The sequence below is a fragment of the Hyla sarda genome, chromosome 1 (assembly GCF_029499605.1).
Source record: "Hyla sarda isolate aHylSar1 chromosome 1, aHylSar1.hap1, whole genome shotgun sequence".
Classification (NCBI taxonomy): domain Eukaryota; kingdom Metazoa; phylum Chordata; class Amphibia; order Anura; family Hylidae; genus Hyla; species Hyla sarda.
Window position 1 is genome coordinate 268,581,545 of NC_079189.1, and position 20,645 is coordinate 268,602,189.

The 20,645-nt window shown below is 42.7% G+C and overlaps 1 protein-coding gene across 2 annotated transcripts in view; it reads left to right on the forward strand.

Moving 5' to 3' along the window:
• CHAF1A (chromatin assembly factor 1 subunit A) overlaps nucleotides 1–20,645 on the forward strand; it is a 413,519-nt gene that overhangs the window by 153,861 nt on the left and 239,013 nt on the right. For both annotated transcript variants that reach the window (XM_056572104.1, XM_056572113.1), the window contains exon 5: nucleotides 7,852–7,912. In XM_056572104.1, coding sequence (XP_056428079.1) covers nucleotides 7,852–7,912 — 61 coding nt within the window. The remainder of the gene's footprint in view (nucleotides 1–7,851; nucleotides 7,913–20,645) is intronic.

The following is a 20,645-nucleotide window of genomic DNA, read 5'->3' on the forward strand; positions in this document are numbered from 1 at the left end:
CACAGAACTACTGGAGCGAAAAGTATCGACCACATTTTCAAAGAGCTTTGTGCTGTTTACACTGTTCACGTCAGTTTATTAAAAGTGGGCGTGTCCACGTATATTGTCTGCTTTACATATTTTCAAATGAGTCCAGTTTACATAAAAAATTTCACACCAGCTTTTTTCCCTTTGTTTTTTTATTTGTTTTATTTTTAGGGGTGGGGGGGGGGGGGGGGAGAGGTGGTGTTTAAGTAATAATAAAAAAAGATAATTATTGAAAAATTTTATTTAAAAAAAATATTGATTTTTTTTTTTGTCACTGCACCTGCACTCACATTTAAAGGGGTACTCCACCCCTAGACATCTTATCCCCTATCCAAAGGATAGGGGATAAGATGTCTGATTGCTGGGGTCGCCCGCAATATAGCATGCAGCACCCACCTGTATCTGCTTCCTGCAGCGCTGGAGGTTCTGGCTCCAGACCATGGGAGCGGAAGATTGTGACGTCACTGCTCCGTCCCCGTGTGACGTTACGCCCCGCCCCCTCAATGCAAGTCTATGGGAGGGGGCCTGACAGTGTTTGGGCACTAGTAACCATGGAATATTTTTTTGAGATGTTTCCACCAGAATTTTCTGGGATGTAAAATTTGCCGCTCAAATCGATAATTTTGGTGCAAAAAAAAAAAAATCAATATGGCTGCTACAAAAAAGATTTTGTGCAAAAAGGTTGCTCACAAAAGAATTTTCATATTTTCAAAGCAGCAAAAGAGACATTTGATAATGTAAGGAGAAAATTTCTTTTTTTTTAGAACATCCCCCAGAATGTCTGGGTTTAAAAAAATGTAATTTTGCTGCACAATCTGTCCCCTTACCTCTATATCAGTGTTTACCCACCAGAATGCCTTCAGGTGTTGCAAAATGACCGCGCGCACACACACACTCTGCTACATACACACTCAACTCTGTAGCAGAGTTGTGTGTGAATGTTTGTGTGATCAGGTGTATGCTACATACTCAACTCTGCTACATACACACTCACACACATACATAGACTTAACAGCCATACCTCCTTCTCTCTCCCTGCACATTAGCTGTACGGTCACCATGGTTACATTACACAGGTGCAATCTCCTGCTCTTATCAAGAACAAGGGTGAGTTTGAATTTTACAGAGTTAGGCCGCTTTCACACTATAAAACAACTTCTTTTATGAACGCCCGTTATGAAATTGGCAGTTATATGGCCGGTACTAAATCACTAACGGCTGTTAGAAAATCCCATTATAGTCTATGGGGTTTTTCTAATAACAGTTCTAACCCGTTATCGCCTGTTATTAACCCCTTAACTACCAAGGACGTATATTTACGTCCTTGGCCGGCTCCCATGATATAACGTGGGGTCACACTGTGATCCCGCGGCATATCGGGTCAGTCCCGGCATATATCTGAAGCCGGGACCCGGGGCTAATAGCGCGCGGCAGCGATCGCGGTGCAGCGCGCTACTAACCCTTTAGATGCGGCGTTCAAAGTTGAACGCCGCGTCTAAAATGAAAATGAAAGCTGCCCAGCTGCTCAGTGGGGCTGATCGGGACCACCACAGTGAAAATGCGGTGTCCCGATCTGCTGGGACACGAGCGGAGGTCCTCTTACCTGCCTCCGGCATGTCCCTTCGGCGATTGATTGCTCCAAGCCTGAGATGCAGGCTTGAGCAATTGACCGCCGATAACACTGATCACTGCAAAGCTATGGCTTTGCAGTGAACAGTGCTGGCAATTAGTGTGTGCAGTGTTATAGGTTCCTATGGGAGCTATAACACTGCAAAAAAAAGTGTAAAAAAAATTAATAAATGTGATTTAACACTTAATAAAAGTTCAAATCACCCCCCCTTTTCCCATAAAAAAAACACCATGTAAGTAAAAATAAATATAAACATATGTGATATTGCCGCGTGCGTAAATGTCCGAACTATAAAAATATATAATTAATCAAACCGCATGGTCCGCGCAAAAAAATTCCAAAGTCCAAAATAACGTATTTTTGGTTTCTTTTTATATCCTGAAAAAAATGAATAAAAAGCGTTTAAAAAGTCCGATCAATACAAACATGGTAACGCTAAAAACGTCATATCCCGGCGCAAAAAATGAGCCCTCATACCGCCCCATACACAGAAAAATAAAAGTTATAGGGGTCAGAAGATGACCATTTTAAACGTATAAATTTCCGTGCATGTAGTTAGGATTTTTTCCAGAAGCACGACAAAATCAAACCGATGTAAGTAGGTCATCATTTTAATCGAATGGACCTACAGAATAAAGATCAGGTGTCATTTTTACTGAAAAATGTACTGCATAGAAACGGAAGCCCCCAAAAGTTACAAAATGGCGTCTTTTCTTCAATTTTGTCGCACAATTATTTTTTTTTTCTGTTTCGCTGTAGATTTTGGGGTAAAATGACTGTCAGTGCAAAGTAGAATTGGTGGCGCAAAACATAGGCAATCCTATGGATTTTTAGGTGCAAAATTTAACCCCTTGGGGACGGAGCCCATTATAACCCTAAGGACGGGAGCATTTTTTGCAAATCTGACCACTGTCACTTTAAGCATTAATAACTCTGGGATGCTATTACTTATAAATTTGATTCCGAGATTGTTTTTTCGTGACATATTCTACTTTCTGGTAGTGGTAAATTTTTGTTGATACTTGCATCATTTCTTGGGGAAAAATTCCAAAATTTCATGAAAAATTTGAAATTTTAGCATTTTTCTAACTTTAAAGCTCTCTGCTTGTAAGGAAAAAAGATATTCCAAATAAATTATATATTGATTCACAAATACAATGTCTTTATATTTGCATCATAAAGTTGCCATGTTTTTACTTTTGGAAGACATCAGAGGGCTTCAAAGTTCAGCAGCAATTTTCCAATTTTTCACAAAATTTTCAAAATCAAAATTTTTCAGGGACCAGTTCAGGTTTGAAGTGGATTTGAAGGGCCTTCCTATTAGAAATACCCCACAAATTACCCAATTATAAAAAACTGCACCCCTCAAAGTATCCGAAATGACATTCAGTAAGTTTAACCCTTTAGGTGTTTAACAGGAATAGCAGCAAAGTGAAGGAGAAAATTCAAAATCTTCATTTTTTACACTCATGTTCTTGTAGACCCAGTTTTTGAATTTTTACTAGTGGTAATAGGAGAAAAAGCCTCCAAAAAATTGTAACCCAATTTCTCTCAAGTAAGGAAATACCTCATGTGTATGTCAAGTGTTCGGCGGGCTCAGAAGGGAAGGAGCAACAATGGGCTTTTGGAGAGTGAATTTTGCTGAAATGGTTTTTGGGGGGCATGTCCTATTTAGGAAGCCCCTATGGTGCCAGAACAGCAAAAAACCCCACATGGCATACCATTTTGGAAACTACACCCCTCAAGGCACCTAACAAGGGGTCCAGTGAGCCTTAACACCACGGAAGTGTTTGACGACTTTTCGTTAAAATCGGATGTGTAAATGAAGAAAAAAATGTCACTTAAGTGCAGTTTTTTCCCCAAATTTACCATTTCTACAAAGGGTTATGGGAGAAAATGCCCCCCAAAATTTGTAACCCCATCTCTTCGGAGTATGGAAATACCCCATGTTTGGACGTAAAATGCTCTGCGGGCGTAATACAATGCTCAGAAGAGGAGTAGCGCCATTGAGCTTTTGGAAAGAGAATTAATTTGGAATGGTAGTCAGGGGCCATGTGCGTTTACAAAGCCCCCTGTGGTGCCAGAACAGTGGACCCCCCACATGTGACCCTATTTTGGAAACTACACCCCTCACAGAATTTAATAAGGGGTGCAGTGAGTATTTACACCCCACTGGCATTTAACAGATCTTTGGAACAGTGGACTGTGCAAATGAAAAATAAAATTTTTCATTTTCACGGACCACTGTAACAAAAATCTGTTAAACGCCAGTAGGGTGTAAATACTCACTGCACCCCTTATTATATTACACGAGGGGTGTAGTTTCCAAAATGGGGTCACATGTGGGGGCATGTCCATTGTTCTGGCACTATGGGGGCTTTGTAAACTCATGTGGCCTTCAATTCCGGACACATTTTCTCTTCAAAATCCCAATGGCGCTCCTTCTCTTCTGAGCATTGTAGTGCGCCCGCCGAGCACTTTACATCCACATATGGGGTATATTCTTACTCAGAGGAAATGGGGTTACAAATTTTGGGGGGCTTTTTTCCTATTTTCCCTTGTGAAAATGAAAAATTTAGGGTAACACCAGCATTTTAGTGAAAACATTTTTTTTTCATTTTCCCATCCAACTTTAATGAAAATTCGTCAAACACCTGTGGGGTGTAAATGCTCACTATGCCCCTTGTAACGTTCCGTGGGGGGTGTAGTTTCCAAAATGGGGTCACATGTGGGTATTTGTTTTTGCGTTTGTCAGAACCACTGTAAAATCAGCCACCCCTGTGCAAATCACGAATTTAGGCCTCAAATATACATGGTGCGCTCTCACTCCTGAGCTTTGTGAGCCCGCAGAGCGTTTTACGCCCACATATCGGGTATTTCCGTACTCAGGAGAAATTGCGTTACTAATTTTGGGGGCCGTTTTTTCCTTTTACTGCTTGTGAAAATAAAAAGTATGGGGCAACACCAGCATGTTAGTGTAAACATTTTTTTTTTTTACACTAACAGGCTGGTGTAACCCCCAACTTTTACATTTCATAAGGAGAAAAAGCCCCCCAAAATTTGTAGTGCAATTTCTCCCGATTACGGAAATACCCCATATGTGGCCCTAAACTGTTTCCTTGAAATACGACAGGGCTCTGAAGTGAGACAGCGCCATGCGCATTTGAGGACTAAATTAGGAATTGCATAGGGGTGGACATAGGGGTATTCTACGCCAGTGATTCCCAAACAGGGTGCCTCCAGCTGTTGCTTAACTCCTAGAATGCCCGGACAGTCAGTGGCTGTCCAGAAATGCTGGGAGTTGTTGTTTTGCAACAGCTGGAGACTCCGTTTTTGAAACCCTGCCGTACAATACGTTTTTCATTTTTATTGGGGGGGGGGGGGGGGGTGGAGACAGTGTAAGGGGGTGTATATGTAGTGTTTTACTCTTGTGGTAGTGTAGTGTGGTGTAGTGTTTTTAGGGTACATTCGCACTGGCGTGTTATGGTGAGATATCAAAGATCTGGAGGGATACAGTTTAGAGACCACTATATAGTGGTCTCAAACTGCAGCCCTCCAGCTGTTGCAAAACTACATATTCCAGCATGCCCAAACAGCTGTCTGGGCATGCTGGAAGTTGTAGTTTTGCAACATCTGGAGGGCTACAGTCCCAGACTGTAGCCCTCCAGATGTTGCTAGGCAATTTACCGGCTTCCGTAGGATCCAGGGAGTCGTCCTCTTCTGCCGCCCGCGCCGATCACCGTCGCTCGCAGCCTCCGGAGGGTTAAGTGGACCTTCGGCGTTCGGTCCCCGTCGGTTTCCCCGTCCTGCCCCGCCTATTGTGGATGGGCAGGACGGGGAAAACTAAAGTAAACCCCTCCGCCCCTGATCTGCTATTGGTGATCGCGTCTAGACCACCAATAGCAGAGATAGGAGGGGTGGCACCCCTGCCACCTCACTCCTATCGCTGTAGGGGGATCGTAGTTGTCTTAGACAACCGCAATCCCCCTTCTATTCCGGGTCACCATAGACCCGGAATCGGCGCAAATCGCAAATGTGAATTCACTTCCGATTTGCGCCGATCGCCGACATGGGGGGGGGGGGGGTCGTCTAATGACCCCCCTGGGCATTTGCACGGGGTGCCTGCTGATAGATATCAGCAGTCACCCTGGTCCGGTCCCCGCCCGGCGGGGACCGAAGTTCCCATAAGCGTATGGATACACCCTTCGTCCTTAAGTACCAGAACGCAAGGGCGTATGCATACGCCCTTCGTCCCCAACAGGTTAAAGGGTTATGATTTTTAAAAGGTGAGGAGGAAATAACGAAAGTGCAAAAACCGGAAAAAAAAACCTCAGTCCTTAAGGGGTTAATAACGGCCGTTATTTTGTGACGGGCGAATGAACGGGAAAAATAGTGCATGCACTAATTATCCCGTTACTATCGCCCATCACAAAATAACGTCCGTTATTAATGGACGATAACTGGTTAAAACGACTATTAGAAAAATACCATAGACTATAATGGGATTTTTTTTTTTATGGCCATTAGTGATTTAGTACCAGCAATATAACTGCCGATTTCATAACAGGCGTTCATAACAGAAGTTGTTTTATTGTGAAAGCAGCCTTAGTTTGAACAGTGTCAGGAAGTGTTTCACCCGCACTATAACCCGGTGTATCAGGACTGCGGGTGAAGTGGTCCATAAACATTGCATTGTTTTTAAAAGGTACATGGAAAGATTATTGGCATCTTAGAGATAATCTGACTAGTGGCAGAAGCATCTGACACTTGATGTTCCATATTTGCGTTAAAAATGTCGGCAATGCGCAAAGTTTGACAGTGTAAACAAACTTTGTGCAGATAATAAATTTGTCTACTTCATTGTTCGCTCCACGGTTCACAAACAATAGAAAACATCTGAAAATGTTCTACCTCAAAAGTCGCACAAAAGACGAAATGAGTGACATTGCTCAAAATTATGCGTCATAAAATTAACCTCAAAAAGGGGTTAAATCATTGATAAATCTCCCCCAATGTTCTTAAAAACAAGAATACTGACACTAAATGGGAGACTTAAAAAATATCTTAAATTCTCACTGTAAGATGTATATACCTTATGGGAATAAAAGGGTCAGAAAACCTATATGGATGAAAAAAAATGTTTAGGGGCATGACTCCCTGCAAAGTAGAATTGGTGGCACCAAAAAGAAACCATATTATGGAATTTTAGGTGCAAAATTGAAAGGGGAAAAAGTGGTAAAAAAGTTAGTTGCAGAAAGGGCACCATACAAAGGGATGTACTGAAGTAAAAAAAAAAAAAAAAGTAACCCCCCATATTTATTACATGCCCTGTGCTATGTAATATATTTGGTGCACATACACATTTCCAACAACTGCAGCACCCCCTGAGTTTTAATATGTGAATAGGCCATTCCTCTATGTAAATTACCCTATTTTCTCACTTTACAAATAATTTTTTTTTTACTATTAAATATAAACACAATGGGGAGATTAATCAAAACCAGTGTAGAGGAAACATGGTACAGTTGCCCATAGCAACCAATCAGATCGCTTCTTTAATTTTTTTTAAGGTTTCTTTAAAAATGAAAGAAGCAATCTGGTTGTTATGGGCAACTGCACCACTTTTCCTCTACACAGGTTTTGATAAGTCTCCCCCAATGGGTTTCGCCACGGGCGAAAATGTCAGAACTATTTAAATAAAATGTAATGATCCCGTGCAGTGAATGGTGTAAACGGGGGGAAAAAATTCTAAAGTCCAAAAGATAAGTGACCAAAACCTAAAAGTTATATCGCTAGAAACTGCAGATCATGGCGCAAAAAAATAAGCTAATATATGGAAGAATAAGAAAGTTATAGGGGTCAGAAGAGGGTCAACCATACAATACAACAGCAACACAGATCACTTACCACAGCCACTTTTGAAAGTGACAGTGCTCAGGTAATTTTTCCTAGCTGTGTATTGCACAGACAAATGTATCATATGCTCTGTGCCATGTCATAAACTAGACGTAAGTCAGCACTTTCACAGCTAGGAATTTTTGACTGTGAAACACATCCACCACAGACAATGATAACCCCATTTTGTTTTTCATTGCAAGAAGTGGACAAGATTGTTTGCTTTTTTCCCCTCTATCTTGAGTTCTTCTTATTTTGTTTTTAATTTATAAAATTTCTTTCTTTTTTTTTTTTTTAAGAGCCAAACAAGAAGAAAAACGTAAAAAGGAGGAAGAGAAGCGTATTAAGGTAGAAGAAAAGGTAAACATTTTATTGGCAAAATTACAGGGGACTGTTCTGTCATTAACACTTATCCCCAATCCTGTTGGCAGAGGTTAAGTGTATGATTGCACGTGTTTGACTGCTTTGAACCCCTGTTTTCTAAAGAACTGGGACTAGTCTCCTATCGAAGCAGGACATCTTTTAAGTGCGTTAGCGGTTAGCGAAGTACAGCGCTTGGATATCTCTGGCAGCTCCCAAAGACTAAAAAATGGCACAAATGTTATCGCTGGTCAGTTTTAATGGGAGACTTGAGCCCCTGTTCTCGTGATCTGGCGTGAGGGGATGTACTGACTGCATAAATATAAATTTAAGCCACTTTAGCTAATTTATATAGCATTCATACTACTTAAGCTCCTAAGTATTTTCACTTCTGTGGCTTTACTGTAAGAGTTCAAAAAATTGAAAAAACATTTTTTTTTTTTTTTATTAACCCTTTAAGGACAGGTTATTTAAATTTTTGTTTTTCATTTTTTCCCTCCTAATCTTTTAACCCCTAAAGGACTTAAAACATACATGTACGTCCTGCTCCGGCTGTATCAAACACTCCCAGGAGCTGAGCGCACTTCATACCCGGTGGTATGCTATATGCAGCCTGGACACATGGCTAATGCCAGACATCACAGATCAGGCTAATCGCTGGCTTTAACCCTTTAGATGCCACAGTCAAAGTTCATTGCTCTGTCTAAAACGGTTTGTTTACTTGTTAGCTCAGAGAGCTGTTTGGAACCACTGTGGCAAAACTACAGGGACCTGATCAGCTATGAGGACAAGCAGGAGTCCCTTTATCTAGCTCCATCCTGCCTGATTGGCGCTTCAGATATGTAGGCAGCCTGTATTAGTGGAGCGCTGATTACACTGAATCAATGCTGTTCTAATGCCGGCTTCTTACATGACTGTGCGCTCAGCCTATCACCGGCCGAGGCGGGATATCGCTGCGGCTGGTGATAGGCTGACAGCTCTGTGACGTTCCCATCCCCAGCGTGAGGCTGTTAACGGGGGAAGGTAAGTTAAAGTTTTTTTTTTTTTTTTTGCAGCCTGGGCACAATTAATGTGTACAATACAAAGTTCCAGCGCTGGCGGCCTGCAACTCACAGGAGCATGAGGAGAGCAGCGCTTGCGAGTAACATGATTAGTTCCCCGATGTGGGGGACAACGCGGCACTGGGCTGATAAACCGGGGTATAATGTCTCCGCTGTCTCGTTGACACAGCTTCACATCAAGTTTATACCGAATCTCAAGGAAAGACACGCTGGTTTGCTTAACTGATGTAATCTTTACTGAGATATAATGAACACGCGGTAAAACTGTAAAACAAACATATGAAAGACAAATATAAGCATGGCTATTAAAGTGCCTTACATTATGCATAGCTAATACATAGAATAGGGTCTAACGTGTGCTCACTTACTTCACACTGAAAACACACATTATCTATCTACAAATGCCTAGCATCTCTCTACACAAGATAACTAGCAATTCCTTACTCACAGGCTTTGGTATTTATCAGATTTGCAGTCTGTATTAGCTTCAAGAAGTCCTGTGGATCTTATCGCTGTGGTGGCTGGAGCTGGAATGAATGAGACGTGCCGGGGCTAGCCCTAAGCTTTAGAGAGAAGGCCCGCCTCTAGGCTTCAAGAAAATGGAGGGTCTTAAAGGAACAGACCCTGCTGAGTGACAAGCATGTAAATTACATTGCGAAGGCAGCACACTCCCCACCTGGCATACTTTTTGTTATGCCACTAACCCTTGGACAAGAGTAAAACTACTTCAGAAATTGGCCTTGCATACACTTTGGGAATGCCCTGTCTAACAATTCTAACTTCAACCTTTCTAACTCTAGCATCACTACTAGGATCAGTCCCCACAATGAGTCCAATAGGCCACTCGTTCCTGTGGGCCTGAGAGTCTTTCAGTAAAACAACGTCTCCAACTTGTAAATGGTGTGTCACCAGGTATTCCTGTCTCCACCTCTTCCAGAAAATGTACGCAAGACTTTGAACTTGTTTCCATTGCTTGGTGTACAAGTCCTTGAGGTCAAAGTCTCCTGTGGGAGCTGTCACTGGTTCCATCTTCTGATTCAACAGCATTGCGGGTGTCAAAACTGCCGGCATCTCCGGAACTGTGGACACTGGAACCAAAGGTCTGGCGTTCATAATGACCATGACTTCAGCCATTAGCGTAGTCAAAGCTTCATGTGTGAGGTGAGTAGACCCAACCTTCAGGAGCATGGCATCCAGAATGCGACGAGCTACTCCTATCATCCTCTCCCAGGCTCCTCCCATATGCGATGCGTGAGGAGGATTAAAAGTCCAAGTGCATCATTGGTTTTGTAGATAGGAACCTGTTTCAGAGTCTGTAGAAATGATCTTCAATTCTTTGCAAGCCCCAATAAAGTTTATGCCACGGACTGAACGAATCAATTTTGCTGGTCCTCGGATAGAGAAGAATCTTCTCAAGGCATTGATGAAACTTGAAGTGGATAAAGATTCAATCACTTCAATGTGAACTGCTCTGGTACTCAGGCAGGAGAACAGAACAGCCCAACGTTTACTCTCGGCACTGCCTCCTCTGGTCTTGCGAGAAGAGATGTTCCAAGGGCCAAAAACGTCTAGACCTACGTGAGTGAATGGAGGATCTGAAGAAAGTCTGTCTGCAGGTAAGTTTGACATCTTCTGAACTTCAAGTTTCCCTCTAATCTTCTTGCAGGTCACGCATTTGCTGATCACACTGTAGACTAGTCTCTTACCTCCTATGATCCACAACCCTGCTGACCGTACCGCTCCTTCAGTGAAGTGTCGACCTTGATGTGCGACTTGCTCGTGATAATATCTCACCAGAAGAGCGATGTGATGATTTTTGGGTATGATGAAGGGATGTCTCTTGGATAGTTGTATCTGCTGCCGACAAGCGACCTCCAATTCTTAACACTCCATCTTCGTCGAGGATAGGGTTCAACTTCTTTAGCGAATTGTGTCGAGAAATCTCTTCCTTTTTCAGAAGGCTTTGGATTTCTTCTTTAAAGACTTCCTGCTGGATGCATCTGATGATCGTGACCTTGGCTTGTTCAAGATGGTCATTGCTATGCTGATCAGTATTGGTAGCTCTGCAGGAGGATCTGGCTAGACAGATAATTTTTCCGATTGCACGGGTCAGCGACTTCCAGCTGGAAAACCTTTCAAATCTATAGGCGCCCAGACTGTCTCTTGTAACTAAAGTCCTACAAACTGTCACTTGAGGTCTTACCTCTTTGTCTTGATCTGGTTCTACGAGCTGAAAGGTCTCTACCTGAGTAGTTTCTTTGGTTTCTGGTTTACGAAGAAAGGATGGACCTACAAACCAGTTAGTTTGCTTGAGCGCAGCGGCTGGCACTAGTCTCGTCCCATGATCAGCTGGGTTCTTGTCTGTGCTGATGTAATGCCACTGTTCTGGACTTGTAGACTTTCTGATACGTGTCACTCTGTTGGCCATGTATGTATAAAATCTTCTTGAAGCATTGTGAATATATCCTAACACAATCTTGCTGTCTGTATAAAAGTTAATTGCATGGATCTCGATGTCCAGTTCTGTTGTAATCATGCCTGCCATCTCTACAGCTAAGACAGCAGCACAAAGTTCTAGACGTGGGACAGTGTGAGCCGGTCTGGGAGCCAGCTTAGATTTTCCCATGAGGAACCCGACATGGCTTTGTCCCTCAGTGTCTATTATCCTAAGGTAGGCGACAGATGCGATAGCCATAGTGGAGGCCTCAGAGAATATGCATATTTCTCTTCTCTTTGTAGCAGACAAGGAAACAGATACGTATGGTCTAGGGATGTTGAGTTGTTCAAGCTCTAACAATGAGTCTTTCCACAACTTCCACTGCATTTCCTTCTCTTCAGGTAGAGGTACGTCCCAGTCACTTTGTTCTTGCTCAGTAGTGATCTGTCTCAATAGAGCTTTGCCTTGCATGATGATGGGTGCCACGAACCCCAGGGGGTCGTAAATACTGTTGACTGTAGATAGGACACCTCTTTTTGTGAATCGCTTCTCTTCTCTGGAGACCCTAAAGGTTAAACTGTCAGTCTTCAGGTCCCAACTAATCCCAAGACTTCTTTGCAAGGGTGGTGATTCTGTTCCTAGATCCAAGTCTTTGAGGTCTTTAGCACGGTCTTCCATTGGAAATGCTTCCATGACTCTCTTGCTGTTGGAAGCTACCTTGTTCAGTCTTATGTTGGATTCTGCCAACATTTCTCTTGTACTTTTCAGGACGTTGCTGGAGAAAGAAGCAAGTCCATCAACTACGTAGAAGTTCTTCATGATGAACTGTGTGGCTTCTTGACCATGTCTTTCACCTTGCTGTGCTGCTCGTCTCAGGTTGTAGATAGCTACAGCTGGAGAAGGGCTGTTTCCAAACACATGTACCTTCATCCTGTACCCTGTGATTTCTTTGTTAAAGTCATTGTCTGCATACCACAGGAACCTTAAGTAGTCTCGGTGATCTTCACGAACAAGGAAACAGTAGAACATCTGTTGTACGTCTGCTGTCACTGCTACGAGTTCTTTTTATGAACCTGATGAGTACGCCAAGGAGTGTATTGTTCAGGTCAGGTCCGCTGAGAAGGACATCATTTAGTGAGATGCCTTTGTGCTTCGCGCTAGTCATACTACACGTATCTGACCTGGTTTCTTAGGGTGGTACACCCCAAATATTGGTAAGTACCAGTGCTCTTGGTTCTCTTGTAGTGGTGGTGCCCTTTCAGCTTGATTGTTGTCAAAGATCTTCTGCATGAAGGCTTGGAAGTGTTTTTTCATATTTGGCTTTCTTTGTAGCATGTGCTGCAACGAAGTGAAGCGTTTTTCTGCTTGTACCCTGTTGTCTGGAAGGTGATGGCGTGGTGACCGGAAGGGTAGAGGGGCTACCCAGCTGCCTGATTTGTCTCTGAAGACTTCTCTGTCCATGATCTCAAGGAAGAGAGTATCTTCCACAGAGGGTGCTAGCTTGTCGTCATCTTGTGTTCTTTCAAACACCTTACAGCCAAGTTCATCTGTATCTCCAGTTGAGGCTAAGTCTTCCATGAACCTCTGGATACTCTGATGATGTGTTGGGTTTACAAGTCTCTCTTTAATGTGTAGACTGTTGGTACATGGGCAAAGACAAGATGTACGACCATTCTGTAACAGATGTGTTCTGTAGACATTTACCTTTTCTGGTTTGTGGAGTCCGTCTAGACATACGTCTCCAACGATGACCCATCCGAGATCAAGGCATTGTGCAAATGGTGCATTGTGTGGCCCATTGTACTGTTCTCTGACTTTGTGCATTGAGGATATCTCTCCCAAGTAGAAGGATGATTGCAGCATCTGGATCTAGTGCTGGTATCTGGTCTGCTATTCGCACCAGATGGGGGTGATGACGAGCAACTTCAGGTGTGGGGATCTCTGACCTTTCGTCTGGTATCTCATCACATTCTATGAGGGTAGGAAGAGTCACCTTTGTCTTTCCATCTAATGACTCAATGATGTAGTTGTTTGCTCTTCTCCCTGTTGTCTCTACAACTCCAGAACAAGTCTTCAGGGTGTATGGAGTTGGACTTCCTTTGTCACCGAAGAGGTCAAAGAACTCTGTTTTTGCCAGAGATCTGTTACTTTGTTCATCCAAGACTGTGTACATCTTGTTTGCCTTTTCTCTGAAGCCTGCAGGATACACCTTGACTAAGCATATCTTGGAACATGATCTGGGGTGGCCCTGCTCTGTACAGATCTCAGTGGACTTTGAGGTTACTGCTGGCGTTGTACTCTCGCCTTGCTCCCCACCATGATCTTCTTGAGTTGCTGGAACGTCTTGTTTCCTTGGTGGTGGTCCTGGGTGTAGTGCTGACAGGTGTTTGTCACTGTTGCACTCTGTGCATTGTATTGTTTTTGTACAGTCTTTTGCAAGATGCTGAATTGAAGCGCAACATCTGAAACAAATGTGATTTGTCTTTAAGGTAAGCTTTGCGCTCTTCTACTGTCTTACTTCTGAAACTGCAACATTTTCTTAGTGGATGAGGCTTGTTGTGGATGAGACATTTTGTCTGGCTCCTCAACTTTCTTTCTTGCGCTGTCTTCCTGATTGACTGCAGACTCAGGCGAGACTTCTGTCTTCCGTACAGAAACTGTTGCTCTGCGTTCTTTGTAAAGCATTGGATGTTTTTGCTCTACCTTTGGGGAGCTTGCAGATCTCTTGTTCAGGAAAGCAAAGCTTGGATCATTGCGTGTTTCAGCTTTGTCTACGATGAATTCAGCAAGGAAGGCGAATGGTGGAAATGCGACTCGATGATCTTTCTTGTATCTTGATGCTTGAGTGACCCACTTTTCTTGCAAGTTGAAAGGAAGTTTCTCGATTATGGGATAAACTCCACATGCTGTATCTAAGTATGAGAGACCTGGCAGATATCCACTAGACTTAGCGGCTTCTATTTCTAAGAGTAGGTCCCCAAACCCTCTCAGCTTTTGATTGTCTTTGTTTGTCATTCTTGGATAGTTTTCTATCCTCTTCAGAAGAGCATCTTCAATCACTTCAGGTGACCCATAGCAGTGTTCTAGTCTCCTCCACACCATTGCAAGTCCTGCTGCTGAGTCATGAACATGTACTGATCTGATTCTGTGGGCTTGCTCAGTGGATTCTGGTCCTAGCCATTTGACTAGCAGATCAAGCTTTTCTCTGTCTGTCAGATCTAAGTCTTGGGTACCGCTTAGGAAAGATGACTTCCAGGCCCAGTAGTTTTCTGGACGGTCGTCGAATTTCATGAGACCAGCGCTCACTATCTCACGGCGCATCAGGAATCTTGCTACCTCTGTAGCTCTTGCTGCATCTGGTGAATACTTCCTGGGTGTAAACTCAGGTTATGGCTGCGGCTGGTAAGGCTGATGAGGTACTTGACTAAGTCTGCTTTGTTCTCCTCTGTTGTAAGTCTTTCTGCTATAATCCAGATTTGTATTTGCTTGAGGAGGGAGTACATTAGCATCCGTTTGCACTCTTGTCAGGTTGGCAGATTGGTCTCTGAGCATGCAACCACTTGACTTCCTACCCTGAGGTTCCGATTCAGTCTTGCAGTGTTGTGTAGAATCAAAGTTGCTTATTGCTGGTGGAGTCAATGATGGTCTTGGTGCGTCATTGAACTGCTGGTCAGTGTACATGGTTGCTTGTGACTGTATGTACTCATGGGTACGTTGGCTTGCGCTGAGGGGTGACATCTGGGTTTCTATGTCAGCGAACTGAGCTTCGGCAGCCCTTGTGAAAACTTCTGCCTCGGCTAAGGCTGCTGCAGCATTTTTCTGCTGTTGCAGTAAGTGTAAAGATGCTTGCACTTCTGCTTTTCTTCTAAGTGCTTCAGATTCACTTTTTGCTTGTTCTTTCATCAATTCAGCTTCCTGCTTTGCATAGGACGCCATTGCACAAGCTGCCTCAGCTTTCGCTCTTGCCTTCGTTGCTATGGCGCTAGCAGATGACAGGCTGGTGGTGCTTGAGTGTCTAGAACTATAGCGTTCAAATCTTGATGCATCGGCGCTAACCGAAGTTAGATTTGTTTGACTGGACGCTCTAGACAATGCTGTGCACCTAGATCTGCTTCTTGGCAAGGTGTCTTCCTCTTTATAGGAGCATTGAGGGTTAACTGTCAGTGCTGTTCTCTGGGTTCTGCATCTTGATTTAGCTGGCAGCGTAGATAATGATGATGACTGGACACAGCACAGCGGTGTTATAGCACGAGATAGAATTAGTTTCACTGTCTAGTGCTTCGCGCCCTTACTCCGACAGACTGCAGGGCACAGGATTTATGAGTCTTTTACTGCTGCGGACTATTCAAAGCTGATTAACTGCTTCTGTTAACGTTTTAAAAGCCTTTTTACTATAATGTCTCCGCTGTCTCGTTGACACAGCTTCACATCAAGTTTATACCGAATCTCAAGGAAAGACACGCTGGTTTGCTTAACTGATGTAATCTTTACTGAGATATAATGAACATGCTGTAAAACTGTAAAACATATGAAAGACAAATATAAGCATGGCTATTCAAGTGCCTTACATTATGCATAGCTAATACATAGATAGGGTCTAACATGTGCTCACTTACTACACACTGAAAACACATTATCTATCTACAAATGCCTAGCATCTCTCTACACGAGATAACTAGCAATTCCTTACTCACAGGCTTTGGTATTTATCAGATTTGCAGTCTGTATTAGCTTCAAGAAGTCCTGTGGATCTTATCGCTGTGGTGGCTGGAGCTGGAATGAATGAGACGTGCCGGGGCTAGCCCTAAGCTTTAGAGAGAAGGCCCGCCTCTAGGCTTCAAGAAAATGGAGGGTCTTAAAGGAACAGACTCTGCTGAGTGCAAAGCATGTAAATTACATTGCAAAGGCAGCAGATGGGGGTTTAGAGAAGCAGCGCCCACTGGTCACATGATGGGGGGGTGGGGTGGGGACAATACCGTTAAATACAGTGGAACCGCCATAACTTACAAAAATACCGTGATACACATTTTTGGTCATGCTGCCCAGCTCTATTTTCCAGTCTGACAACAGTGCTCTCTGCTGACACCTCTGTCAGTGTCAGAAACTGTCCAGAGCAGGAGAGGTTTTCTATGGGGATTTACTTATACTCTGGACAGTTCCTGATACGGACAGAGGTGTCAGCAGAGAGCACTACTGTCAGACCGGAAAGAACTTCAGATTTGCAGCAGCTAATAACTACTGGATTGCTTCATATTTTTAAATGAAAATAATTTACAAATAGGTTTTAACTTAGACACCAGTTGATTTGAAAACTTTTGTTTCCCAATTTTCCACCATAGTTCCCCTTTTAACGGTTCTTGCAATTTCCTTATGGTGATTTCTGTCTTCACAAAGTACACTGCAATATACAAAAGACAAATAAGGGTTGATTTCTATATTTATTTCAAACAACCTGAATTCTGACTCGTGACTCTTCGGGGTGTGCCCCCTTACTCATGCAAACTGAAGTCAGGTACAAGACTCCATGTAAAGGGGTATTCCGGCTTTATACATCTTATCCCCTATCCCTAAGTGACATCAAGCCATGCTCCTCCATTCATGTCTATCACGTCCCCGTCTGAGGCAGCACCCAGCACAGAATGCCGGGGGCTGCAGAGAGATCGTGGGGGTCCCAAGCGGCAGGACCCCTGCGATCATGCATCTTATCCCCTATCCAGTAACATCACTTAGGGATAGGGGATAAGATGTATAAAGCCGGAATACCCCTTTAAAGATCTAGCTTACATCTGATTTACGAACATAGAATAAAACGTACAGCCAGGATACTAAGATATTTAAAAAATGATTTCAAATTGCATACTTCGTTCTTCCCTGGATGTGTCTTACTCTGATCAATAAAACTTTGATGAAGCAAATGCTGTATATGTCCTCATTCAAATTTAGTGGAGCCTCCTCAATCACCTGCCACCTTTTGATCATTTACAGCATTGGTGTAAGAAAAAATGTTTGGCAACTGTGGTTTCATCAAATTTAGAAAGGGGTTTAGATTGTTAATAACTTCTAATTACTGTCTTTCTTGTATGAGTTTTTAATGTTGCAGATATTCAACAGCACAGGGGCTTTTAAGAAGGTAAATGACATTTTTGGTTGAACATTTACAAAAAAAAAAATTCACCGTGAGCAATTCTTCTGCAGCGTGCACACGTCATACACTGAAAAATCACCTTTTGACATGCTGACAGAAAGGTCTGTCAGTCAGATGGGAAGTTATTTAAAGTACCATATTTAGAATCAGATTTTTATAGATTATAATATATATACACTTTTTAACCTCTTAAGGACGCAGGGCGTACCTGTATGTCCTTTGCCCACTCCTGCAATATAACATCGGGTCTGTTACGGCGGCTAACGATAGCCGGGATCCGATCGCGGTGATGCCCGCTATTAACCCTTTAGACACGGCGTTCAAAGTAAGTAAATAAGCATTCCCGCCAGCTCAGTCAGGCTGATCGGGACCACCGCGGTGTAACGATCAGCTGTTAGGATACAAGGAGGGTCCCTACCTCCTCTTTGTCTGATCGCCGATTCACTGCTCCGTGCCTGAGATCCAGGCAGGAGCAGTGGTGCGCCGATAACACTGACCAATACTATGTCATAGCATTGATGTCTGCAATCAGAGTATTGCATGTTATAGGGGGGCTATAACAAAGTAAAAAAAGTGTCAAAAAAAGTTAATAAATGTGATTTAACACCTTCCCTAATAAGTTTGAATCCCTCCTTTTCCTATTTGAAAAAATAAACTGTATATAAAAATATAAACATGTGGTATGGCCACGTGCGTAAATGTCCTAACTATAAAAATATAAAGTTAATTAAACCTCATGGTCAATGGCATACATGTTAAAAAAAAAAAAAATATTCCAAATCCAAAATAGCGTGTTTTTGGTCACTTTTAATACCTTAAAAAAAGAATAAAAAGCAATCAAAAAGTCAGATCAAACCAAAAATGGTACCAATAAGAACTTCAGATCACGGTGCAAAAAGTGAGCCCTTGTACATCCCCGCGTATGCGGAAAAATAAGTTATAGTGGTCAGAAGACATTTTTTAACTTTTTCTTGCTTGTACTTCCGATTTTTACCATATAATAAAAGTAATAAAAAAATCAAACCTATATAAGTAGGTTATCATTTTGTGTGGACCTACAGAATAAAGATAAGGTGTCATTTTTTACCGAAAAGTGTGTGTGTGTATGTTCCAGCATCACGTCCAAACGGCTAAAGATATTAACATGAAACTTGCGGGGCATTATCGGCAAGGTAATTGCCGATACCCAAAATCGTGATTATCGGCCGAGAATATCGGCCAAACCCATAATCAGTCGATCCCTAGTCCCCACCCCCCGATGTCCATGATGTGCGGGCCTCCACTGAGCCTATACATATAATGTGCACCTTTATGTTATATGAAATACAGTGCCCGTACTATTCTTCTTTCTTCTCATGGTGCCGGAGACGCGCCGCTTCTGCTTTTACTACAGGCAGAGAGCTCGCTCCCTGCATCTAACACTGTGCAGGCGCACTGAGCTGGCGGCAGACAACGGGAGTGTGCTCACTGCCTGTAGTGAAAGCAGAAGAAGCTGTATTTCATATAACTTAAAGGTGCACATTATATGTATAGCATCAGTGGAGTCACGCCGGCCCGCACATCATGGACATCGGAGGGTGGGGACCTGTGTGTCAATCACACAGTGGTCCAGCGCTCACTTACAGGGGATAGGTGTGGCGGAGGTGGGGCATTATGATCCCCAGCCTCGCCTATCCGTCTGTTGCTGACCGCACGATAAAACTATTTTCCTGCTGTTAAAGAGTGATAAACAGCAGCCAAAAGTACAGCTGCATTACATGGATCATCTATACTATCATGTTATTAGCCTGGGGGGAATAATTTCCATAACAGTTGCGCTTTAACCCTTAACCACCCCCATTTGTGAGGGTCGGGTTTTTTTTTTAAAGTCCCATGAAAATCTATGGGAAATGTATGTTCTCACATAACTTCTGTACGGCTGGAGATTTTTCAATACCTGGTGCACATATTACAGGTCGGGGGTAGGTCAAAAGCTTCCTCCTCTGTTGATTTTTTTTTTTTTCCCCCAACAAGGAGGAGGAAGGAAAAACCGGGCAACGCCGGGTACACAGCTAGTGTGTGTGAATAAATATATATATATATATATCTATCTATCTATCTATCTATCTATCTATCTCTATCTATCATAATTATTAATAAGTTAGGTGTACACAGGTAGAAAAAAAAATTATTAGAAAGATGATTCGACCTCCCAAATGACCACCACCATGAGCACAATTATCAGATCATTTTGAACAGTGATTAGAGGACAGCCATGGCTGCCACGTTTTCAAAAATTTGTCATAAGATCTATTTGTCCTATGGCACATCTCTTCGAACCTACACAGCTGATGAACCTTGGTCACCCATTCCTCAACAGATGGTATAGTAGGGGTAAGCCAGTACAGGGGGATAAGGGATTTGGCTGCCGCCAGGAGATGAGATATGAGGGAGTGTTTCCCCGGGGTATCGGGTTAGAAGAAATTTTGATGAGATAAAAAGCTGAAATCCACATTGAGTCCCCTGTTTTTAGAGTAAAAAAAAGTGTTATTTTGGCTACATTTGAAGCCAAAATTGTTTTTTGACTCAAAAAACAGGGGACTGAATGTGGGTTTGAGCTAATCTCATTATCAAAAATTTTTATAACATGTGCTGTACTATACTATACTGTATTCTCTTTTGCATCTCACTATGTCCTTCTTAATCACCAGTCCCTCCCCCTTTTTCTCATCCTTCTCTATTAAGTCTATGTTCCTATAGCAGGACAATTTATGGCCCATTTTAGTGTGAATTCTATTGTCTTAACCTATGCATATTTGAAAGATGTAACCTGTGCCTTCTGCTTGTGAGTTTAGATTTTCTTTGTACTTTATAAAGGGAGGAATCCCGAAAGCTTGTCTCTACAAAATTGTTAGTCCAATAAAAAAGGTATTACAAGATACTGCAACATTTTTTGATTTGCATCTAAATATATCTAAATACAGTAACCCCTCGAGATACGATGGCCTCGACATACGTTATTTTCAACATACGATGGCCTCTCAGAGGCCATGGTATCTTGAAAGCAGTATCGACATATGATACTTTTTGTCGGGCCATCGTGTCGATCCA